General features: G+C 40.3%; 1 protein-coding gene across 1 annotated transcript in view; it reads left to right on the forward strand.

Annotated features, from left to right (window-relative positions):
• Positions 1-22882, forward strand: part of lamc3 (laminin, gamma 3) — a 158332-nt gene that overhangs the window by 132012 nt on the left and 3438 nt on the right. Inside the window, exons 15-25 of the mRNA XM_084745504.1 lie at positions 856-1009; positions 1092-1234; positions 1398-1576; positions 6587-6767; positions 8911-9155; positions 12709-12785; positions 13131-13265; positions 19694-19913; positions 20329-20475; positions 21202-21304; positions 22085-22287. Of these exons, the coding sequence (XP_084601630.1) occupies positions 856-1009; positions 1092-1234; positions 1398-1576; positions 6587-6767; positions 8911-9155; positions 12709-12785; positions 13131-13265; positions 19694-19913; positions 20329-20475; positions 21202-21304; positions 22085-22287 (1787 nt within the window). The remainder of the gene's footprint in view (positions 1-855; positions 1010-1091; positions 1235-1397; positions 1577-6586; positions 6768-8910; positions 9156-12708; positions 12786-13130; positions 13266-19693; positions 19914-20328; positions 20476-21201; positions 21305-22084; positions 22288-22882) is intronic.

The raw sequence follows: 22882 nt of genomic DNA on the forward strand, positions 1-22882 counted from the left end.
CGTCAGTATGACTGTAGAGATTCAGCTCGCTCTGTTTACCACAAGACAGGTAGAGAAAAATAATAGTCTAAACAATATTCAGCCCAAATTCCATTAAAGGGCTACGTGGCCTTGGGTTCTGGCTTTAAAGGAACACAGAGAATAGCGCATTCAGCCGGACTTGACTCATCAGCTCAGGAATTTGACAGGTGTAGCGCTCTTGAGTCATGAAAGGCGAAAGGTGAAAATGAGGCGAACAAATGGCCGTGAGTCAAAAAGATACCCAAAAAGAAAGAAAGAAAAAGACAGTCGTTGTGAGAATAAAAAAAAAAAAAAGAAAAGGTCTGAGTGAAATAAGGCAGACAGACACCCGAAGAGTAATAGCTGTGATGTGTTCATTAAGCCCCTGTAGGGGAAAGTTCTTTATAGAAGAATATCAGAAAGAGATGCTTGATCCTCCCTGGTGCTGTCTGTCCTTTCTGGATGCACTTCATTTCACAATTTAGTCTGCATCAAATCAGACTAGAAACTAGAAACATCTTTCTTATTAGACAGTATTAGACCCTTTATTAGACCTTTAGCAGTTCTGTTGTAGTGTGTCCCTGAATACTCTCCAAGAAAGTTTATTAAGGGTCTAACTGTGGGAAATAATGCACCTTAGTTTACAGTACAGTTCTGTTGTAATGTGTCCCTAAATATCCTGTAATAAAATCAAATATGGTCTAATAAAGGGTCTAATCCTGTCTAATAAAGAAGATATTACTTCTAGTTTTTGTCCAATTTCATACAAAGTACAGCTTGTTAGTGTACGAGGGATTGCCATGATTTGAGCTGTTAAAAATGTAATATTCTCTGTGTTTTATTTGTTTCATCTAGCGTGCAACTGTAATCCTGGTGGGACCTCTGGGCATGTAAACGAATGCCACCCTCAGACAGGAAACTGTCAGTGCCTGAGTCATGTGACTGGACGGGATTGCAGTAATTGTGAGGTTGGATTCTTCAACCTCCAGCCAGGTGTAGGATGTGAGAGGTATAGAAATCACCTCTGCTGAATAATAAATGAGCTTACAAACTGAATCTATTACTAAGATGTTTTCCTGCTTTTCCTTTAGGTGCACGTGTAATCCAATTGGCTCGTCGTCTGTGGCATGTCATCCAATCACAGGCCAGTGTGTGTGTCGTGCAGGAGTGGAGGGGAGACTGTGTGATTCTTGCCGTGCGGGCTTCTTTGGATTCTCGTCACGAGGTTGCAGAGGTACAGGACTTCACTTCAGGCATCGCAACTGCACTATGTACCATCCTCTAATCCTCTAATACATCTTCTAATACAGATCCCACATGAAGGCGTTTCTAACTCTTCAAATGTTTACCTCTGCTCCCCCGCCGCTCCCGCTGTCCCGTGTCCTCTCCTTCCACAGCCTGTAACTGTGACCCAATGGGCTCCATTTCCATGCAGTGCCACAGTAATGGTACCTGCCACTGTCGCCCGGGCTTCGTGGGTTATAAGTGTGACAAATGTGAGTTGAACTATTTCCACAACAGAGCCACACACCAGTGTGAGGAATGCCCCGTTTGCTATGGCCTTGTCAAGAAGCAGGTGAGTTTATGGCTGTTTGCGACTGTTTGTGTGTGTTTATGTGAGGAACACCATCTGGGGGAGCAAAACAGAATTTTTCAAAGTCTACACGTGATGGTTTTAATGGTGGCCTGCAGTTACTGATTTTTGTGGGAAAAGGGCAACTGAAACAAGCTGGACATAACTCTGAAATGTCACCGTCTCAGTTGATATGACAAACTATTGCCTACTCACACATCCAGAGACTTAAACACTGAAAAAGTAATTACATACTCAGCTCAGCGTTGTCAATGGTGCCTTTAAACAACTCCAAAAACTCAACAACCACATCATCTGTATTAAACATGTGTAGAATTAAAAAAAAGTGATTTGTAATAGGATTAATGTTAGCGAACCAGCTAAGAGATCACAACACACAATTACGTTGACTTTGGAATTACTAGGGGCCACATTTCTCTTCTCTTGGTAGAAGCTGTCAACATAGAGATGGACAACATCAGAGATCCCCAAAAGTGAAGCCAAAACATTTCGATCACCCCCTGGTGGCTGGCTGCAGTATATCTTATAAGCCCCGCCCCCTCCATGTTAGCAGTGGGGACATGGGGCAACACAATCAAATCAATCAAAGATGGTTTCTGTCATTTTCAGTAGTGTGTTAAATGTTTATTTTTTCCAAAATCTTTGGTTTTAATTAGTTGCTTCATGCCATAAAAGAGGGTTTCACATCATTACTGACAGCTGAGCTCTGTTCCCAATTGACTTAGACAGGTTTCTGGGTCTGGTTGACCTTGATGCCGCAGCTTCAGTCTTGATCACATCTGTGCAGACTATGGCTCCAAATGATGTCACCATTGCAAGATGCCAGCGCTTGTATTCAGGATATTTTGGCTTCATTTTTGCACAGTGGGTAGAAGTGAAGACACGTCGTCCATCTTTACTTACAGTCAGTGGTGGAGACTAACCACTTTCTGAGGAAAATATCTGACTTTTCAGCTGCAAAACACTTTGCTAACTACTTGCTAACTTTGTCTGATTTCTGGTGTTGAGCAGAGAGTGAACAGCAAGGCATTTTAGAGTGTTTTTGCTAAATAGAGCTGGCAGTGTGGTGAGAGTGAACCAAAACAGTAAAGTTGTGGGAAACCAGAAACAATAAGCTGAAAGAGACTAAAAAGCTCTGTATAGCTGAGGGAAACTGCAGGGTCTGGGTCTCCATATTGATAGAAAATAGCATAGTAAACACAGGTGTTACCAGTGACGCTAATATGGTCCAGTTCTATTTAGTGTAGCAGAGCATTTCCGGTCAGTCAACACGCACAGTGGCACCACCCTGATTCTGTTTGACCTGAATGGAACAGAGCCTTACCTGGTGTCATTGGTAACACCTGTGTTTATCCTACTATTTCATGTCAATGTCATGTCAAGTCGTGTTCTGAGGGGTATTAAAATATAGAAAGCATTATATTTTGAGCTTATAGTATATTATATATTTTAGGGCTGCACCTATCAAACATTTTCAGCATTTACATTTATTGTCAATCCAAAATTTAACATTTAGCCTATTAAATGTCATAAAATAGCGTTAGCAGAGCCAATGCTTCAAAACCCATAAATATTCGATTTATAATGATATGACACAAGAAAAAAGCAGTAGCAGCAGCCAATTAAATCATTGGCAAAATTGTTATTTTTTTAAATTAATTTTATTTATTCATCCTTTATTTTACCAGGAAGGTCCCATTGAGGTACAAGATGGGCTGAAAAAAAAGTTTCGTATAAAAGTACAGACAATGATCAGATGACAAAACATACACCCCAAAAAAAACATCCCAAAACACAAAAAACAAATACAAAAAAATACAAGGATGAGAGGCTAAGAAGAATCATCATAGCAAATAATGAAAGTTGTTCTTTCAAAACAGATTTTAAAGTATTTTTGAACATGTCAAGGGAGGGTAAAGAGTTTCTGGTAATCAACTAATTACTTAATTAGTTTTAGCAATAAAGATTTTGCTTGTAAAGTCTTGATCTTCAAAGGTACAGTTACAGGTACTTAGTTTAAGAGCACATTAATTCCCTCTGAGATGTAATGGGTAGGAAAGTTTTACAAATTGCTGCACTCAAGTCAGATGTAAAGTAAATGCATTCTGCCTCTGCATGCAATCTTTGCACGTTTATTAATGCTGCACATATAGCTACACATAGTCAAATATAAATTCTTTGCACACTGATTGTGTCTTGGCTGTTGCTATTATGAGTTGCAATTTGTTCTTGAAATAGCATTCCCCCCCCCCAGCACATCTTGCCTTTGTAGACCCTCATGACAGCCATATGGCTCCTTTGTATTTGTAGATTGCAAGTAAACAGTAGATGTGCAGTGAAACAGAAAGAGACATTTGCCCTAATGATCTCCTGCGCTGCTTCTTTCCGTCCCTTTAGATTTGTTGCAGCCCACGTCTGTATGCTAAGGTGCCGCGTCCCTGGATTTGGCTTCTGAGGCCAATCCAATACCACTGACATGTTCTGTCTTTTCTTTGTACATATTCTTGTTCCGGCTAAAGTGGCTCTGTGTTCTCTCCGGACCGGCTTGTACCTGTGCGAATGCATGCTGTGATTTCCATGGTGTTAGCAATTCAGCGAACATCCCGAGCCTTGTCTGCTCTGAACACCTGCAATTACTCTCACTATCCTCCGTCTCCCCCAGCTCTCCCCTTTTTCTGCCTCTCCCACTCTCTATCTTTCCGCTCACATTCTCCTCCGGCTTACGCGCAGGAAGGAAAAAGACTAACAAGCACAAAGAGAGGAAGGTTGAAAAAGACAGACGTGTGATCGATGATCAAGAAAGATATTAAAAAGAAACCGGAAAGAATGGGATCAAATAATGAGAGAGATATATGGTGCTCGTTCAAAAGCAAAGAATGGATCACTGCAGAGGAGCATGGTGTTTTCTATAAAGCATATGTTGTGTTATAATGACTGGACTGAAGATGTGAGCTCACACTTTGGGTGCCAACTAATACAGTCAACAACCACAGATATTTCTGCTGCTGCCTGATAACCACACATGTGCAACATGTGTAAAATGTTCCCTGGTTTTAAAAAAAGAGCTGTGATCACGGTGAAGATTACAGCCTCCTTTTATAGGTCTGGACCATTTGACTTCCATGGTTACGTCTCACTGAACACTTTCATGTTCAAGGTAGATAGAACTTTTGGAAATGTGCACAGACTATTTTTTTTTTTTTTACAATTTTTATTCATCAGATTTTTCTGTTTTTTACAACCCCACTTCCCAAAAAGTCAGGATGCCGTGTGAAACATAAATAAAAACAGAATGCAATGATTTGCAAATCGTTTTTGACCTATATTCAAATGAATCCAGTACAAAGACAAGATGTTTAATGTTCAAACTGATCAACTTTTTAAAAACAGGTGTATGTTTACTACTGTGTTAAATCACCTTTTTTAAACAATACTGAAAAACTGTTTGGGAACTGAGGACACTGGTTTTGATGTTTTGAAAGTGAAATTCTTTCTCTTCTTGCTTGATGCATGATCAGGTGCTCACAGTCTGTCGTATTTTGTGCTTCAAAATGCACAACAATTTTCAGTTGTAACATGTGACACACGCAGAATGTGTCTTGACGTTGTGTTCCCCATGTAAGCAGCGACATCTCTGAAAAAGACTGGATGGCAGCGTATGTCGCTCCAAAAGCTATAAGTACCTTTCAGCATTAACTGGATGATCCTTTTCCTCTTTATCCCAGAGGTCACAGCATCCCTGATTTCCAAAAACAAAACTGAAATGTGGACTCATCAGACCACAGCACGCTTTTCCGCTTTGCATCAGTCCAACTCAGATGAGCTCAGGCCCAGAGAAGTCTGCAGCGTTTGAAGATGATGCTGATATATGTCTTTCCTTTTGCATGGTAGAGTCTTAACTTGCAGATAGAGTCTTAACTTAACTTGTAGATGCAGCAACAAACTGTGTTTACTGACAAGTGTTTTCTTAAATATTGTGGATGGTGGAATCCCAAAATTCCTTATAGGTGTTTTTTGAGCATCAGGAAACTTTCCCAGTCTTTTGTTGCCCCTTTATCATTTTTTGAAACATGTTGTAGACATAAAATTCAGAATCAGTGAATATTTCCAAAAAACAATTAAGTCTGAATGTTTTGTCTTTATACTGTGTTCAGTTGAATGCAAGTCAAAATTAGTTTGCATTCTGTTTTTATTTAAGTTTTGCACAGCATCCCTGGTTTTGGGAATTGGGGTTGTACACAAATAGATTGTTCTGACTTGTCCCTTCCATTTTTTCCTCTTCCTCTATTAACCACAACAGAAAACAACAATAATTGATCTTAAATAGACATCATGACATGTAATTCCAAAGAACAGGCAAACTAACTAGTGAGTAAATACCAGCAGTAAAAAACCCCATAAAACAACAAGACAATAAAAAGGGAACAACCGCTCTCACACACCACATATTTCTGCGCACCTGACAGTCACACGTGTGCAACACATCTACCGCGCTCCCTGCTTTTTAAAAAAAGAGGTGCCATCACGACGAGATTACGGGCTCTTTTTGTAGGTCTGGACCATTTGACTTCCAGGGTCAACAAATTGGTGCCAATCACAGCACCTTCATTTCATTTTCAGACCTGCACTTCCATTTCCTAAGAAGTCTAATCTAGTTATCTCCTGAAATGCTTTTCTTCTGCCACATGCTATGCGGAGAATAGTGTGAGTGGATGCGGATATGAAAACCGTATTTTATCCTTATCCTGTTGTTGATATTCATTTATTCATTGCTTTTGTTGAAATAGTACATTTTGATGTTGTGGTGCACCAAGAATCAGAGTCCTATCTCAATCCCTGTGTCTGAATAAATAAATACAGATCTGGATGGATAGATATTTTGCTGTGGTATTTGTTGTCGCAGCCTTTTTGGTGTCTTTTTTTTTTCTTTTGGTCTTGCAAAATCTGTATTCTCATTGACACTGTCAGTGATAAATCTGGGTGCTATTACAGGCAGAAAAGCTGAGGACTCGCCTGCAGGATTTGGAGAAGCTCTTGGCTCACTTTGATTGCCGAGGTAGATTTGGGAAGCAGCACCACCTGCTGAAGTATCACATGGCCAGGCTTTATGAGCATGAGCACCAGAGGGAGGATAGTCTGCCCAATGCTCTGGAGGATTTTCTGGCCTTCCAAGGTAACAGCAGCCAGAAGCCAAGATAATTCCACTTGGCCTGTCACTCTTTTTAATGTTTCCTACGTGGTCATGTTAGAAGACACTTGGCAGCCTTTTCGCTTTGTGAAATGTGAAGCCCGCTTTGTGCGCCATTGTAACTATTGTGTCACATTTTGGCTGTGAGACGATAACACGCCGTATCAGTACATGCAAGACCAGCGAGCACGGCTAAGAAATTTGACATGAAACCGCCCCCGGCATTCTGCAAATGGGCTGCTGCTCTGTCTGCGTCTCCTCAGTGTGACACTGTTACAGATACAACACAACAAAGCGATTAAATCAGGAAGCAGGCAACAATACAAACCTCTCCCAATTACTTTAACACAATGCTGATATATCCTCATTATCTTTGGGGGGGGAAAGGGCTTACAGGCTCAGCTGCACAGGCCAAATGGAGACAAATCATAACAATATAGAACAAGGAGCCGTGTGACCAACTTAATCCCTATTTATATGACAGGCGGTGCTTCTCTAATCCCTGGTTTATTATGATTATAGTTCCAATCACGATAACAGTTGTCTAACAATCCCCCTCCCAACACCCACATACTTATACACACATACACACACAGTTAGCAGCCATGCACTTTAAGACATTGGGTGGCCCAATAATAATTTAATGAGTATGTGGGAGCGACAGGCTCACTGTGCAGGCACACAGCGCAGCACACACTGGGACATGCACACACTTGTTATCTCTTATTTTATAAGATGCAAAGACAAAGAGACGAGCAAAGTGTGTCATAAAGTGAAGCAGCAAACATCCAGACATAATATAATAATTGTACTCAGCTCCAGACTGGTAATTCAGACAGTCAGACTAATAAAAACTACAGATACAAAAGGGTACCACTAAGACTATCCTGTAACACTTTATATTACAGTGCCTGTAATAAGTGTTAATTAAGAGGTAACAAGGGCCTTATAAGACGGTCATTAACATTAATATATGTTAATGAGACTGTGCATGAATAAAAATAATATTATTAACATGTTTATTGTTAGAGTTTAACTAACTTATCTCTAATGTCATTGTCAAACATTTTCTAAGTATAAAGTGGATGAAGTTTGTTCAAAGAGGTTAATTTGAATAAATGAGGATTTATTAACTTTAATAAGCATTGTTCATGTTCCAAACCAGTTAACTGTTGATAAATGCATAATAAAACAAGAACAATGGTATAATGGGTAAGGTAGTTAAATTCAATTAATTTGTGTGAAATGTTATTATTGGCAATTATAAGAGGCTTTTCTTAAATACAATCAATATATGTCTTTATTGTGCTATTATTAACACTTGTATAATCTTATTAACACATATTAATGTTAATAAGCATCTAATAAGAGCCTTATTACCCAGTGTTTCCCAATCCTGGTCCTCAGGGCCCACTGTCCTGCATGTTTTAGATGTTTCTCTGCTCCAACACACCTGATTCACATGATCAGCTCGTCATCGAGCCTCTGCAGAAGCCTGATAACAACCTGATCATTCATCGTTTTAGTTAATACATGCACAATTAACTGTTAATAAATGCAAAATTAACTATTAGTAAATGCAGAATAAAGTAGGTAGAAGGCTGAATAAAGTAACAACAAAACTTAAGCAAAAGTTTAATGACTCTTTGTAAATTATTTTAAAAAAACAACAAACAATTAATAAACAATAAAAACATTCTAACAGTTTTTACACACTGAGATCCACTTACTGCTTAATACTAATTAACTTTACTAAGCCTTACTGTAAAGTGTAAAATGGTACAGAGACATGAGGGCTCACTATTTGGCAAGCGACAGGTCACTGTTCCCCTTTTTAGTCAATGTGTTGCCAATTAATGATTTATTAGATGTTTACAACCTAATTATGAACCGTTTATTTATAAGGGTAGTCTTGTTGTAAAGTGGTACCGACTTGGGTGTTAACATCAGGACAGAACTGTGAATGGATCTGACTGAGAGTCTGAATCCACACACAGTAAATGAGAGTAAACGTGTTAAAATGCAGCGTTCTAGTTGCAAAGAGTTGGAGGAATAATATTCTTGGTGAAATAATCCGTGAAGGACTTACTGTGGGGTTTTATTTGCTTTGTGCTCTTTGTTCTTTCAGAGGCACGGGAGGCCTTCATAAAACAATTTTCCTTGCTGGAAGCTTCCACCGGCAGACTCTTAGCCCAGCTGCATGGCATTACATCTGCTTTGAACTGCAGCATCAGCATGACAGAGGAAGAGAGGAAGGAGAGCAGGAAGGATGAAGGGAGCAGGGGTGTGTGTCAGACCTTCACACAGACGATTTCCATGATCAGAGCATCTCAGACGCAGCTAAAGCAGGCAACGCTGGACCTGGACACCATGGTAGGAGAATCAAACACATCTCATCCGCAACATGGTGTTAATGTTCCACATTGTTTGCATATATTACAGGTGTTTCGCCGCACAACACGCTCAGAATGTAATGGAGGCCCGTCCACGAGAAAGATGACACACTCTTAGAAATAAGGGTTCCAAAAAGGTTCTTCCTGAAGGGCTGAGGTTCTACCCAGAACCATTTGCTTTTGGAGAAAGGGTTTGTCAAGGGTTCTTTGTAAGACTAAGGTTTGCATTAAGAAACCATTACATTCAAAGAACCCTTTTTAGAAGAAGGAGTTCTTCAAAGATTGTTGAAATCCCAGATAAAACCTTTGATGCATAAAAAGGTTCCCGGTAGAACCCCCTGTGAGTGTTAAGATAAAATCCTTGTAATATAAAATGGTTCTTGGTAAAAAAAAAAAACCCCTGGAAGTGTTCTGGATAAAACCCTTGGAATCTAAAAAGGTTCCCTACAGAACCCCTTTGGTGGGTTCAAGATAAAACCCTTCCAATCTGAAAAGGTTCTTGGTAGAACCCTCTGCATGTGTTCAAGATAAAACCCTTGGAATATAAAAGCATTCCCTGTAGATCCCTTTTGGTGGGTTCTAGATAAAACCTGTGGAGTATAAAAGCCTTCCCAGTAGAAGCCCTCAAGTGGGTTCTAGATAAAACCCTTGGAATCTAAAAAGGTTCTCTGTAGTACCCCCTGGGTGTCTTCTAGATAAAAATCTTTGTAATCTAAAAAGATTCACAGTAGAACCCCCTTGATGAGTTTTAGATAAAAACCCTTGAACTATAAAAAGGTTCCCAGCAAAACCTTCAGAGTGTGTTCTCAAAACTTTAAAACAAAAATGGTTCTCAGTAGAACCCCTTCGGTGGGTTCAAGATAAAACCCTTCCAATCTGAAAAGGTTCTTGGTAGAACCCCCTGCATGTGTTCAAGATAAAACCCTTGGAATATAATAGCATTCCCTGTAGATCCCTTTTGGTGGGTTCTAGATAAAACTCGTCGAGTATGAAAACTTCTCAGTAAAACCCTGGCAATTGGAATATAAAAAGGTTCTCGGTAGAACCCTGTGGATGAGTTTTGGAATGGTTTTGGAAAGAACCCCTAGAGCAACTTCTGGGTGAAACCATTGCAGTTTCTCTGTAGAACCTCTCACAGTAGGTCCTGAGCTCTGACACAAATGGGGAAGGGTTCTTCTATGGGAACAGGCAGCAGAACCCTTTATGGTTCTGGTTAGCACCTTTATTTCTAAGAGTGAATTGTATGTAAAGCAATTGATTTGTTGTCCTTCCTGGATGCTGCAGTTTACTACTCTTGGTGGAACTCCTCTGTATAGATCCATAAAGATCCCCCAAAGCAAAACAATATTTCTTACTCCCCTCCTCCTCTCACACTTCCACCTCCCTCCTCCCCCCGAGAAGCAGATTCGTGCCTCCTAAGGAAAATCCAACGAATGTTTGATGGACGCTAAAATTAACAACTTGTTCTTCACCCACCGCGAGGCTTTTCACTGTCTCTCCATGGCGCTTGCAGGAATCTATTATGGATACTGCTGCCGTGTTATTCAGGTTCTGGGAGATGAGAGAGCTAGTTTTGCCAATATATAGCTCTCTATTTCTGATTGTGTGTCTGCGTGTGCGCGCGCGCAGACACGCAGTACCTCCGTAGAAACCTTATCACTTGGGTAAGCCTGAAGCAGCAGCAGCAATTTAATTTCATATTAATAAGCAGAGCAGCAGTCCCCCCCCCCTCCTCCCCAAAATGAAGGAGAAAAAAATGCTACAGTGTCAATTGTTGATTCAGTTTTCCCATTTTTATTTGCATTTTCTCAAATTAAATGTCACTCGGGGAAGGAGTCTGCGTTTGACTGTGTACACATTGCATTTATCAGGGCAAAACTTCAGGGGATTTATTTTGAGGGAGATTTTTTTCCCATATTCCTCTGCTTTAAACCCTTTTTTAATACATATACTTAAGTGTAGAGGTTCATTAGAGGAGCTATATTATTTGCTAAATTAAAGCCAGTGGTGGGGAAAAAAAAGAAGTATTCAGATCCTTTAAGGGTGACCAAATGAGAACGGGTGAAGTTCGGGACAGGGAGCTGGGGGTGCATGTGTCACGCCAGAGGGATGAAAATAGGATAATTTAGAGTCACATTTGTTATTATTATCATCACGGAGTTACAGATTCTGAGGATGATATGAAGTGTTTACCATTACACAGCAGGTATGTTGCAATCATTTTCAGGTGCTAAGATTGTCGTTAAGTAGTGAGAGCTTACAAACACATTTCATAGATATTTTTTTGATTATAAATTCTTCCTGCTGTGGCGACTGCACTCTCCGCCGTCTGGTTTAAAAACAGATTGAATAACATCAGGAATCTATTATTTACAACAGTCTAATGAGAGACGAGCGAAAACACGTCAATAATAGTCTTACAAAAAACAAAATGGACGTTTTGTAACAGCTAAAAGCATTAATTACGGCCAACATCGCCGATTGTGACGGTTGATTTTCAGGACGAAAAACGGATTTGAGATTCAGGACAACTGCTTGTAATCTGGAAGTCAGTTTTGCTACTGACCCTTCCTGCTCCTTCTCACCCCGTGCTCCAGTAACAGGTTAGCAAACTGTGCACACATTGCTCATTTACTGTTACAGGAAAGTAGAAATGAAATTGAGGTATGAAGCTTATTCAACTGTTACTGGAGCACAGGACAAAAAGCGTGGAACTAAGAAAGATTCAATTATACATGATGTTTTTGGATTAATATTACTGCCGCATCCATGTATCATGATAAGATCATGATATATTGGTTACTGTCCTGCACAAACACATAAAAAAATTGTTTTCAGCTTTGTCACAATGCATTTTCCAGCCCATCCAAGAGTTTTTACCTTTAGAAGTAGAAGAATTTTCTCAAAGCAGTAACATTTCTGCAATAGAAAAAAATGCTGGACCTGCTAGATGTTCTATATTTTATTGAGTTGTGCACTTAGATTATCCCAAATGTTTCCATCAATGTTCAAACACAAAGAAATCTGTAATTATTCAGGGTAACAGTGCGTTTCCTGCTAGCCTTCATTTTATTTATCGATTGATTAGTTGTTTGGTCCATAAAATGTCAGAAAATGGTGTTTTCCAAAGCCCACGGTGATTTTGCTAGTGTGAGGAAGGAAGTCAGCACCTGTGATTGAGAAGTAACTAGTAACAAAATGTAGTGGAGTAAAACGGTGCAATATTTGCCTCTGAGATGTGGTGGATTTAAAGTATTAAGTTGTACAAAATGGAAATACTTGCTGTACTTGATGCAGGTGAATAACCTGCACCAAGATTTTTTTCATAACAGCTTTCACACCGATCCAGTGTTCTCAGAGGAAATGGCGCCAGGTCTAAAAAAAGTGTGAAAAGTCCCACAATTATGAGGTGGAATCTTCGGTTGACATGATTTAATTAAACATGTCAAAGCAGTTTCGAGTCTTTTCAAGGCAAATCCTACACTTTTTTTTTTCATGCCTCAGACCTGCTCTCCCTCTCTATCTTTTTATAGATCATTCCTTTTGAGGCGATGTCAGGACCTAACAAATGGAACATCATGGTCAATGACTCACAGGTGCTGATGAAAAGGTAAGTCAGGTCAATGGACGTTTAGTGGCCAATTATAAGAACTGACCACCGTGGTAATCCGTGGAAGTTCATCTCTCCTCGCTTCCTTCTTTTTAGCCTGTCACTTACATTGTTGTTAGGGCCCCTGTGAATCGATGCCCTCGGCTGCTCAGAGTATGCGGCGCCATTATGTGCTAGTTACAGAAATCTGGACTGGGAGAGCCAGCGAAGAGGAAGGCATCGATGCTGAAATCCATTTCATCTCTCCTCAGGCAGTTGTAATGGTCTGTTATTCTATGTTACTCACTTTCTCCTTTTCCCCCCTCCGTTCGCTTTGTCTTCCTTTTTTTCCTCCCTCCCTCGTAGCCACAGAGAAACGGCAGACCACATCGAGGCCGTAGCCAGCAGGGCGGTAAAAGCCTCAAAGCAGACCTTCGGCTTGCTGATGGATCTACTGCAGGACAACTCCACAGAGGAGTACATCAGGAACCTAACGGAGCGGTGAGCAACAACAGCCAATCCAAACACACACACCCACGCAGACAAAAAAGCGGAAAAAAAAAATGTCTTCCCATTCACATAAAGCATCTTGTGTTGCAAAATCCCAACAAGCTGCATGACTCCCAGGATTATTGCGTGTTTGCAGTATATTTCTAACAAAGTGCACCTATCCCTGTATTACAGCTCAAGGTCCTCTTCTTCTCAGAGGCCTGTTAAAGCATATTGGAGTTTAGGAGTAAGACATTTAGCCACAGGGGGACAGCTTCTCTCCACTGTAAGCCTATTGCTTTCTTGGATTTGCCGCACGCTCGCTGCATCTCCTAGCGTGTGATTGCTCTGAGGATTATCCTGAATGCTAGACAGAGTGATGCAAAAAGCCCTCCGGTGGCCATGATGAGAGCAAGGAGCGAGCAACTCAAAATTGATTACCCCCTTCTAACTGTAGTCAGCTCGGTTCAGGAGAGTTCTGTTAATCTGTTGGAGCACTGCTGTACCACTGTGTGTGTGTGTGTGTGTGTGTGTGTGTGTGTCACTTTATAGGGTGTGAATTGAACAGTTTAAGCACAGATGGGAGGCATAAAATTGCATATCCCATACATATTTCCCCATGTGTTGGTAAGCAGATTTGATGCATTTAATTGGCGGGGCAGCTTTCCAATCAGAAAGATGACAAATGTCACTATCGACAGGCCTGTCCAGTCAGTTTTATTTAAATAAGCCAGTGTTACAAAGGGGCCTCACAAACTGTACAGCATACGACATCCTTGATTCTCAGACCTTCAGTTCAGATTAGAGCTGCAACTAATGATTATTGTCATTATTGAGTGTTTTCCAGCGACCAAGGTGACATCTTTGAAATGTTATTTTGTCCGGAAGCCCAAAAAATATTCAGTTTACTGAATACACAGAGGAGTAAAGAAACCAGAAAATATTCACATTTGAGAGGCTGAAATCAGAGAATTTGGATATTTTTGATTGAAAAAATGACTCAAAATGATTGATCAATCATCAACATGGGTGGCAATTAGGAAAATGATCTCCCAAAGAACCTTTTACAGGACAAAAACAGTAAAATTGCAGTACAGACAATCAGAATGACAAATTTCTAGATAGATTCAGTTCATTTCAATTTATTGTCTTTATACCAGTCCATAAAAACAAAAGTCAGGCAGACACACACCTTGCATGCAATTTTAGACATAAAAAATACAAAAACAAAATAAGAAAAGAGTTACAAAATGTAAGTTATGTATGAAGAGTGTAAGTCATCATTGGTGGATGTCCTGAAAATTAAGAACTGTCCTGAATTTTGAGCAGCTGTCCCAAATCCTGTCCTGAAAATTAACTGTTAGCCTATGGGAATAGATAATACCAACAAACTGTCAGTGTGTTGTATCCAATCAGTTATGTGGGCTATAGTTCCTGCTTTCAGTTATTAAAAATGCCCTGTTTGTTTTTGTAAAATTTCTTGGTATTTGTTGATGTGTTTTCACTCGTCTGTTGCACTGATTAGACTGATTAGGATCATAAACAGCAGACTGTTGATGTCATTTGACCTGATTTAAAGCAGATGGCAGAGAGAGCAGCCAGCACTGCAGGAGGAATTTGTGATTTAAAAAATGTCTAAAAAATGTGTTTGGAAGCTCCTACAGCTTAATGACAATCTTATCTGCTGAAAAGACATTTAAAGTGACTGTAACGCACCTGTCAGCTTTGTGAAATGGTTTGTGCATCGTGTAAACAGCCAGAGCTCTGTGCTTCATTTCCTCAGAATCTTTAACTGAACTTCATAATAACTAATTATCAGAATTGGAGTCTGATTTTAGTCTGAGTTCTTTCATTTTTCTTACGTAACACTTCAACCCCCAACTCTCCTGTCCCATTTCTCTAATTCTCATCTGGTCACTCTGTCGTCATGGAAAGTTTTGCACACTGCCATGAAAAGTTCCCATTATTGCACAAACTGTGTCCATAGTCAGATTTAGCAAGGATGAGGGTCACTAACTTTATAGATAAGATAATTACAGAAAGACACTGTTTTTCAGTTTGCTGATCTGTGCCTCTGTGGTCCAGTATCTCCTACCAGATGGCGGGCGGGGGGGTCAAACAGGTGGTACCTGAGGTGTGATGGGTCCCCACTGACAGGCTGTCTTCAGACATCTCTTGTCAAAAACGTCCTGTATGGATGGCGGTGCAGCTGCAGTGATATGCTGGGCTGTTTTCACCAGCCGCTGGAGAGTCTTGCGGTCAGCCACAGTAAGGACTCTATTATAGCCCCGAACAGACACATATATGGACATCTGCGGACACAATGGACGCCTGTTGGTTCTGTTTGTACTACTTTCTGGAGAATGCTTGGAGGATGTGTTCCACTCATGCATAGTAGATTGGTGTCTTTAGTAGCTGCATGGACAAGCAGCAGGGTCACAGCAAATCGGGGGTATTCGGATGTCTGCACATACACGCTCCGATGATGAAATTTATGCCACGTGGACCCTGGCGGACCTTCGCACGCTCTCAGACGTGGAAAGTATAAATATTGTCTAATGCTGTCCTGCCGGACTGTGACACAGCTAGTCAGTGTGATCTCTTTAGTCAGGATCTGAGGCTGCAGCTCGCTCTTCCTCAGCCTCATCAGGAAGTGGAGGCATTGGTGAGATATTTTGACAAGAGAAGAGGTGTGAAAGAACCACGATGAATCTGGGTTTATGTGGACCCCCGAGACTTTAAAACTCTCTCAACAACAGATCAATGATTGTAGATGGGTGTGTTTTGTGTTCCAATCCACGATCAACTCCTTTGTAACATATTACAAAGCCTTAGATAAGACTAGCATCATTAACAGTAGTAGAGACTGTTCCCGTCCGAACCTTTTGTTCCAACGCTTTAGAACTAACTGTCAAACCCCTATCTTTGCACTCAGTAGAAGCTAACTTTTAAAGAGTAGCTAAATTCCCCCAGGCACGGCTGTGTCACGAGCTGATCGCAGCCATTCTACACACTGATTGTGATTAAACCAGCGTCTATTTTTGACGGAAGCTGCGTCAGTTAGCACAGAGCACACACGGGCAGGAAGTCAGACACGGAAAAGGCAGGGAGAATGCGGTTAATTTTCAAAATAAAAGACCCCGTGCAGACTCACAATCATAAAGACAGACAGAAAAGAAACTATTAAACCACGTAGCCTGCTTATCCATGGCAGAAGCACAAGGCAGGCAAAACTCTCCGTTGCCTAAATGTTCCTGAAACACTGCTGGTGGGGTTTGCAGACATGGGGAGGACGGATCAGAACCGTGGCGCAGACGTGCCGTGCTTGGTGGAATCAACCGGTAACTTCACTGTTTCACTGACTAGTTGAAAGTTTCAAGATTTGTTGTACCTCTGAAACACCCAGCATCACGCCCATGACTCAAATACTACCTCTACCTGCTCATGACAGCTACTTCCCTGAACAGCTGTGGCTTGCACATGTGGTGGCCACACAGGCAGTGTCGCTGCTGCATCGCTGCTACTGCCAGCCCTATCTCTCTACATTGAGTTTGCAGAAAAGTTGTGAAGAGTAGGTAATCAGAAATCAGTCGCGTGATTTTTGTTAACCTAACCCCGAAGAAAGAGACCAGAAACATACTGCCTTTTTCTGTTTTCACGTCAAAGTGCCAGCTTGCGTTTCTGCATATTGTAATTTGCTGAGTTCTCACCGCATACTCTGTGGTGTTTGACGAAAGCACACAGTACTCGCTGTACATACCAATTTGAGCTTGAGATCCCTGATGTAGACACTGAAACTGTAGTGTAGGTGTAATGTGACTGTCAACAGATCATTTTCACAGTCTATTTTTACTGAGAACCGTGTGCAACACATGGAAAAAAATATGTGACGCGCCAAATCTCTAGATAACACACCACTGCACTGCTCAGGCAGAATGTTTGGCTGCTCCAACCTGTTAATACTGGTGTTGAGATGACAATCAAGAAGTTCTCAGGTTAACGTGTCCTGGGTGTCACTGATGAGGGTGGTTGAGAAGTGTGCTGTGCTCCATCTAACCACACAAGATAATAATTTCACAGGGTTCTCAAGTACACCTGTACATCACGGCAAAAAGGTGAAAATTTAAACCACTGGAGATCAGCAAAGACACGATTTTCATGGTGTGTTAAATTACCTGTTAAAGATTAAACCAGTGGTTGCCAACCTTTTTGGCTTACAAAGACGCCGTGTGTAGTTGAGGCTCCTCGTTATGTTTCAGAGGTCTGACTCAGCAAAAGTGAGTTCTATTCATTTGCATAGCAGAACAGTTTTTCTTTCTTTTTCCTGACCTCATCAATCATCTCTTAACCCTCCAAAATTTTCTTCTGACCAGGTTGCGAGCCGCTGGACTAAACTACCTGACTATATAAGTAAAACTAGCTCCACCTTGACCATCTGCACCTGTAAATATTACTCATGCATTGATGAATCAGTCTTAACAATGTAATAATGCAGTATGAAATAATATATCAGTTACAGGGTATTGTTTTGCAGAAGAAGTACTTTTACTTTTGATACTTAAAGTACATTTTTCTAATAATACTCCTTTTACTTGAGATGGATAAAGGATGTGAGAGCTTCTTCTGTTGCTGGCAGTTCAGATCCCATCTCCCACACACAGTCGTCTTAGTTCCTTTTAAAGGGACAGTTCACCCTAAAATCAAAAAGACATACTTTTGCCCTGACCTATAGTGCTATTTATCCATTTAGATTTTTTCCCCACAGTTCTGGACAGATGAGTACCTTCTCTCCAATATAATGGGACTAAATGACACTCATACCAAAATAAAAAAAGTCTAGATGGATAAATAGCGCTATAGGCCAGAGGGGAAATATGTATTTTTGATTTTGGGGTGAACTGTCTCTTTGACGTTGTGGCAGTCTTTCCTTGAGCTGAACCAAGTCGTTTTATTTCACCTGAGTTAACATAACCTCTGCTCTGAAAGGCACTAACAACAACCTCCAAACATGTGAAATTAATTATTGTGAAAGAAAATTATTTTTAGCAAGAAACACAGGAGTGACACGCACACTGTGATTTTTGTGTTTCTGCTCTGCTGAGGCAAAACAGATTGGATATCATTACAGCTGTGGAGGTGATAAAAACAGCACTTTAACATCCACCGCGCTGTCTAACACCTTCCATGAATTCATCACACGTTTTTTTTGCACAATGTCGCCTTCTCTTTAGTCACTTATAACAAGCTGCATTGACTTGTTAAGAGATTTATATTGATTTCAATATAGCACAGCATGATCCTCTTTAAATTACCTAACTTTACATTGTTAATTGACTGATGTGAACTGATGTGATTCACTGATGTCAATATTTATGTATGTGAGGGTCTAATGAGTGTGCAAATTACAGTATGTCTTTTCATTATCTCATTATTAAGGTGATTTAACTTACCACGCTACCTGATGAACAGTTAGCTCGTTTACTTGTTGCTAAAGTAGGCTAACCGCTGTCTGCTGTTATCTGTAGGTGGTGTTAGCTAGGTAGCTCAATTAGCCTCAGTTATGACTGTTGTCATTAAGTGTCATTCAGTCATTTTTAATGTAAGGTTAACAGTATTTGGGATGTCTTTGTTATGATAAACTTAATATTAATCAAGCCAAACAAGTTTTCACATCTTCAGGATGTTTTTTTGTTTGTTTTGTTAATCAATAACATTCCTAAATAAACACATTGTTTTTTCCAGAGCTGTTGATGGAAGTAACTATGAGCGACACATTTCACTTCCTTCTGCACATGAGTAACGACGGTGGCCAGTTTGGCGACAGGGAAAACAGTACCAAGGTGGCTTTCTTTCTGGGTTTGGCTGCTGGCACCCTGAGTTAGCTTCTGTAATTAGGTGGCTAGGTCCATGGCTAACAAGCTAACTAGCTAACGCCAGCTACAGATAACAGAAGACAGCAGTTAGCCAACTTTCATAACATGTAAACAAGCTAATCACTATATGGCTATCAGATAACTCTGTGAGCTAAATCACTTTGGTACCATCGTCAAACTGACCTTATAATGTTTAATGACATCTTTATGACTAGGGTAAGCTAGCAGGCTTACTCTGGCTAGACTGCAAGTCAAAGTACAACTTTACTTAAAGTCAAGCAAAATATATAATGGTCTTATAATGGCCAGTGTCAAACTAGCTATGACACTAAAATGTAACGTTAAAACATAAAGCTAAGCTTTCTTTAAGTTTTATAATGTCAAGTTGCCATGACAGACATTTAAAACAAAGCCAACTTTTTCATTAAAAAGACACAATGACACTTAAGACAACAGCTATAATCATTCATAAATATCCCTTCATGTACATTATACACATACATTATATTTCACAGCATTTTCTTTGTTTTCTTTCTTTCGTTTTTTTTTTTCTCGATTTGGTCTCAGAATCACACAGATGCAGCAGCAGAAAGAGAACCTGACAGCGCAGGTGAATGAGACTGTAGCCAAACAGCTGGCCCTGGAGGAGGAAGCTGCTGGTTTAAAGCTTGCCCTGGGTAACATCACATCATCCTTACATCAGCTGGCTCTGACAGATGCCAGCCCATCACCAGAGCCCGGCCAAACACAGCTCAACCAAACACATCCATCCAACCACACTACAGAGGTCAGTTTGGACAGCACCTGCGGGCTACAAATGGAATTTGAAGCTGTATTATGTTACATTATAGAGCAATGAGTGAATCATTTGTTCTAGTTATTGCTGGTTTGGTAGCTGCACATATATAAGAAACCATTATGGCTCATTTAACTAGGCTCATATAGAGCATTTTGCTTTGTTGAGGAGTGGGTAGTTAACTCCACCTCAATTTTTTCTTAAATTAACATTTGGCAAGCAGAGGGGGACACTGAGTGGGTATAGGAGAGAAGATCCTGGCAGGGTTTGCTGCTCATGGGGGTACATGTTGTTTCAGAGGAGGGCGATTAACCACTGCAGCATCTCTGTGCAGACAAAACACTGTAAAATGACAGAAATAGGCTAATGAAAGAATCAAACTTGGCTGTTTCTGCTTCCCGTTTAGTGGGGCGAGGACCTGCTAAAAAAGACGGAGGAGCTAGACAGGCTAATTCAGACCAAAGACGGTCTCATCAGTGAGATCGGAGAGGAGATGGAGCTCGTAAAACAGACTGTCAATAAGAAACTGGAGATGGTGGATGGCATCAGTGAGGTGACTACATTTACTGCTGCATGTGGCTTTATGTCTGCATATTCTGAATGTTTATTTAATATTCTTTTTTTAAGTTTTTTTTTTTATCAGCCATGCCAGCAGTCTGTCTGTTGGTTGGTTAACTACTTTGGTCCAGACTGAAATATCTCCAAAGCTAACAGAAAAGTTAGATGAATCCTTACTTTTCCTTTAGTAAACATTTCCTTTGGTAAACATATTATACCTGACATCACAGGCCAGTTGCAGCAACAAGGCTTCCACCTGGTCTTCAGCTAAGTTGGTCATAAATTGATGTTTTAAGTTCAACCAAATAGTTACACCGGTCGGACCATCTAGATTTAAGCCTTTTTCTCGCTAAGATCATGCATAAGCCTTACACCTAGTCAGGATCAGACACAAAGTCAAAATCTAGGCCGTTTCTTTGACTCGTTCAGGTCTTTATTTCCGTACATCATTGTCTAAATGAGGGCTGCCCATGACTTAGAAATAATTTGTGGCCTGTACACCTGCCTGCTTGGCAGTCAGTGTAGCATTTAGCTTAAAGCTTGGCCGTCCCCAAGTACAGCATTGCAGAGCCGCTCGCATGGCTGTAAACTCATTTAATGGACCGTTTGCTGTCCTCCCACCAGTTTACACTACATTTAAAGTATTGGATTTATATTGTTTTATGTTTTGAATACATTTGTAACCTCTGAGGTCATGTTTCATCCATGTCTCTTTCTCAAGCTGCAAGCTCGCGCTCGAGGGGCAAAGGTCATAGCTTTGTCGTCCGTGGTGTCAGGGAAAAATGTGGAATCAGAAGCCATCTCCCTGCACAGAGAGCTAGGAAGTAAGTCTCTTTCCCTCTAAATTGCTTCTGTTTTTTTGCTCTTTTTCACTGACTTTTGTTGAACTGAATTATTATAATCAAATTGAAATGTCAAGTGCTGACACCGAAAACAAACATAAGAGCTACAGACTTGAGTATTACTATAATAAATGTGACATCAGCAGTGTAATGTTTTGACCTACTTGGCATATACCGAATGCAGCAACGGCTTATGTGAAGTTTATAATGAAGAGGAATGTTTGCAGAGTTCTTACATGAATGAAATGTTGGCTGAATTTTCAATGATTTTGTCTCCTCAGACTGTCGTTGACAGAGTAAAATAGCACAGAAGAACCTTTTCTTTGATTCAATACAACCTGTAATCCATTTTAAAAGGCCCGTGAAAAGGCGTTTTCTTAATCAAGAAAATAAAAAATTCCATCTTAAAGGCCATGAAAAGCTATTTTCTTAATTATCTTTATGAATTATTGAGTCTTACATGATCACTAAAATTTCTCCCAAAGTTAGTTTTGGTTTCATGCATATGAGAGATTCTGTATTTGTGTGTTTGTCTGAGCTCTTTTCACTAGTTTGTCAGTAAAATCTATTCAAATCACTCCCTCACAGTCCTGATGAAGCAGATTATCTACGTTTCTGTGAAGTTAAACTCTTAATAAATCGTACCTATGGGTGTCTTTTTCTTCTTTTAACATTTGATAGCTGTATGTCTTAAATTTCACAGAAAAATACTTTCAACTTTTCAAGGCTTTTGATCCTAATACCTGCCCTCGTTCCATGCAGACATGGTGAAGGAGTGGCCCCGTCGGCAGGCCCAGACACAGGCTGCGATGAAGAAAGAAAGACCGCTGGAGGAGAAGGTTCTTGGCGATGTCAGGAAAAGGGTCACACAGATCGAGAAGACGCTAAAACCGGCTTTGGAAAACTCCAGCCTCTTCAGCAACACCACAAAAGAAATGGAACAAACAGCGCATGCTGTGGTAAAGGTATGTGAGCAGTCAGCCCACCACTTCAGTGAAGATTGATCCAGGTTGGCATTTTTGAAGGTTTTTTGTGAAATTTCTAAGGAACTATTGGACTGCCACAAAATCAGGTCCCACAAACATCTAATTTTAGGTAATGGTTTGTGTTCTTTTACACATGTAAAAGGTCAAACACAGAGTGGAAGTTTATACTGTGAAACTGTTTGGAGTAAAGCAGTTGTCAAGTTTAAAACTATAGTTTTTATTTTTACTTAATATTTGCCACAGTGACATTACAGTTTGCATAAAAACATCTAATTATTAAATTATTTTTTAAATTATGTCAAGCAACGCAAGCTTTCCAGATCATTACTTTTTTGTGTTGTCTATAGCTATATGATTGTTCTCTTTAACCATATAAATGTATAATAAGAGGCTCCTTTCAGTCATTTTAAATGTTTCCATATGCACAGTAATAACTTATGCTGCTGTGCCTTGTGCGTAAATATGCACAGCGTCTCTCTCAGTAGGGAGACGTTTCATCCTCGTCTGCCGTTAATCAGAATATTAATTTTTATGAATGCCTGCACTGCTACTTGTGGGTCATTTCAGCATCTGT

This window comes from Lutjanus erythropterus, chromosome 20 (genome assembly GCF_056507025.1).
Source record: "Lutjanus erythropterus isolate fLutEry1 chromosome 20, fLutEry1.hap2, whole genome shotgun sequence".
Taxonomy (NCBI): Eukaryota; Metazoa; Chordata; class Actinopteri; order Lutjaniformes; family Lutjanidae; genus Lutjanus; species Lutjanus erythropterus.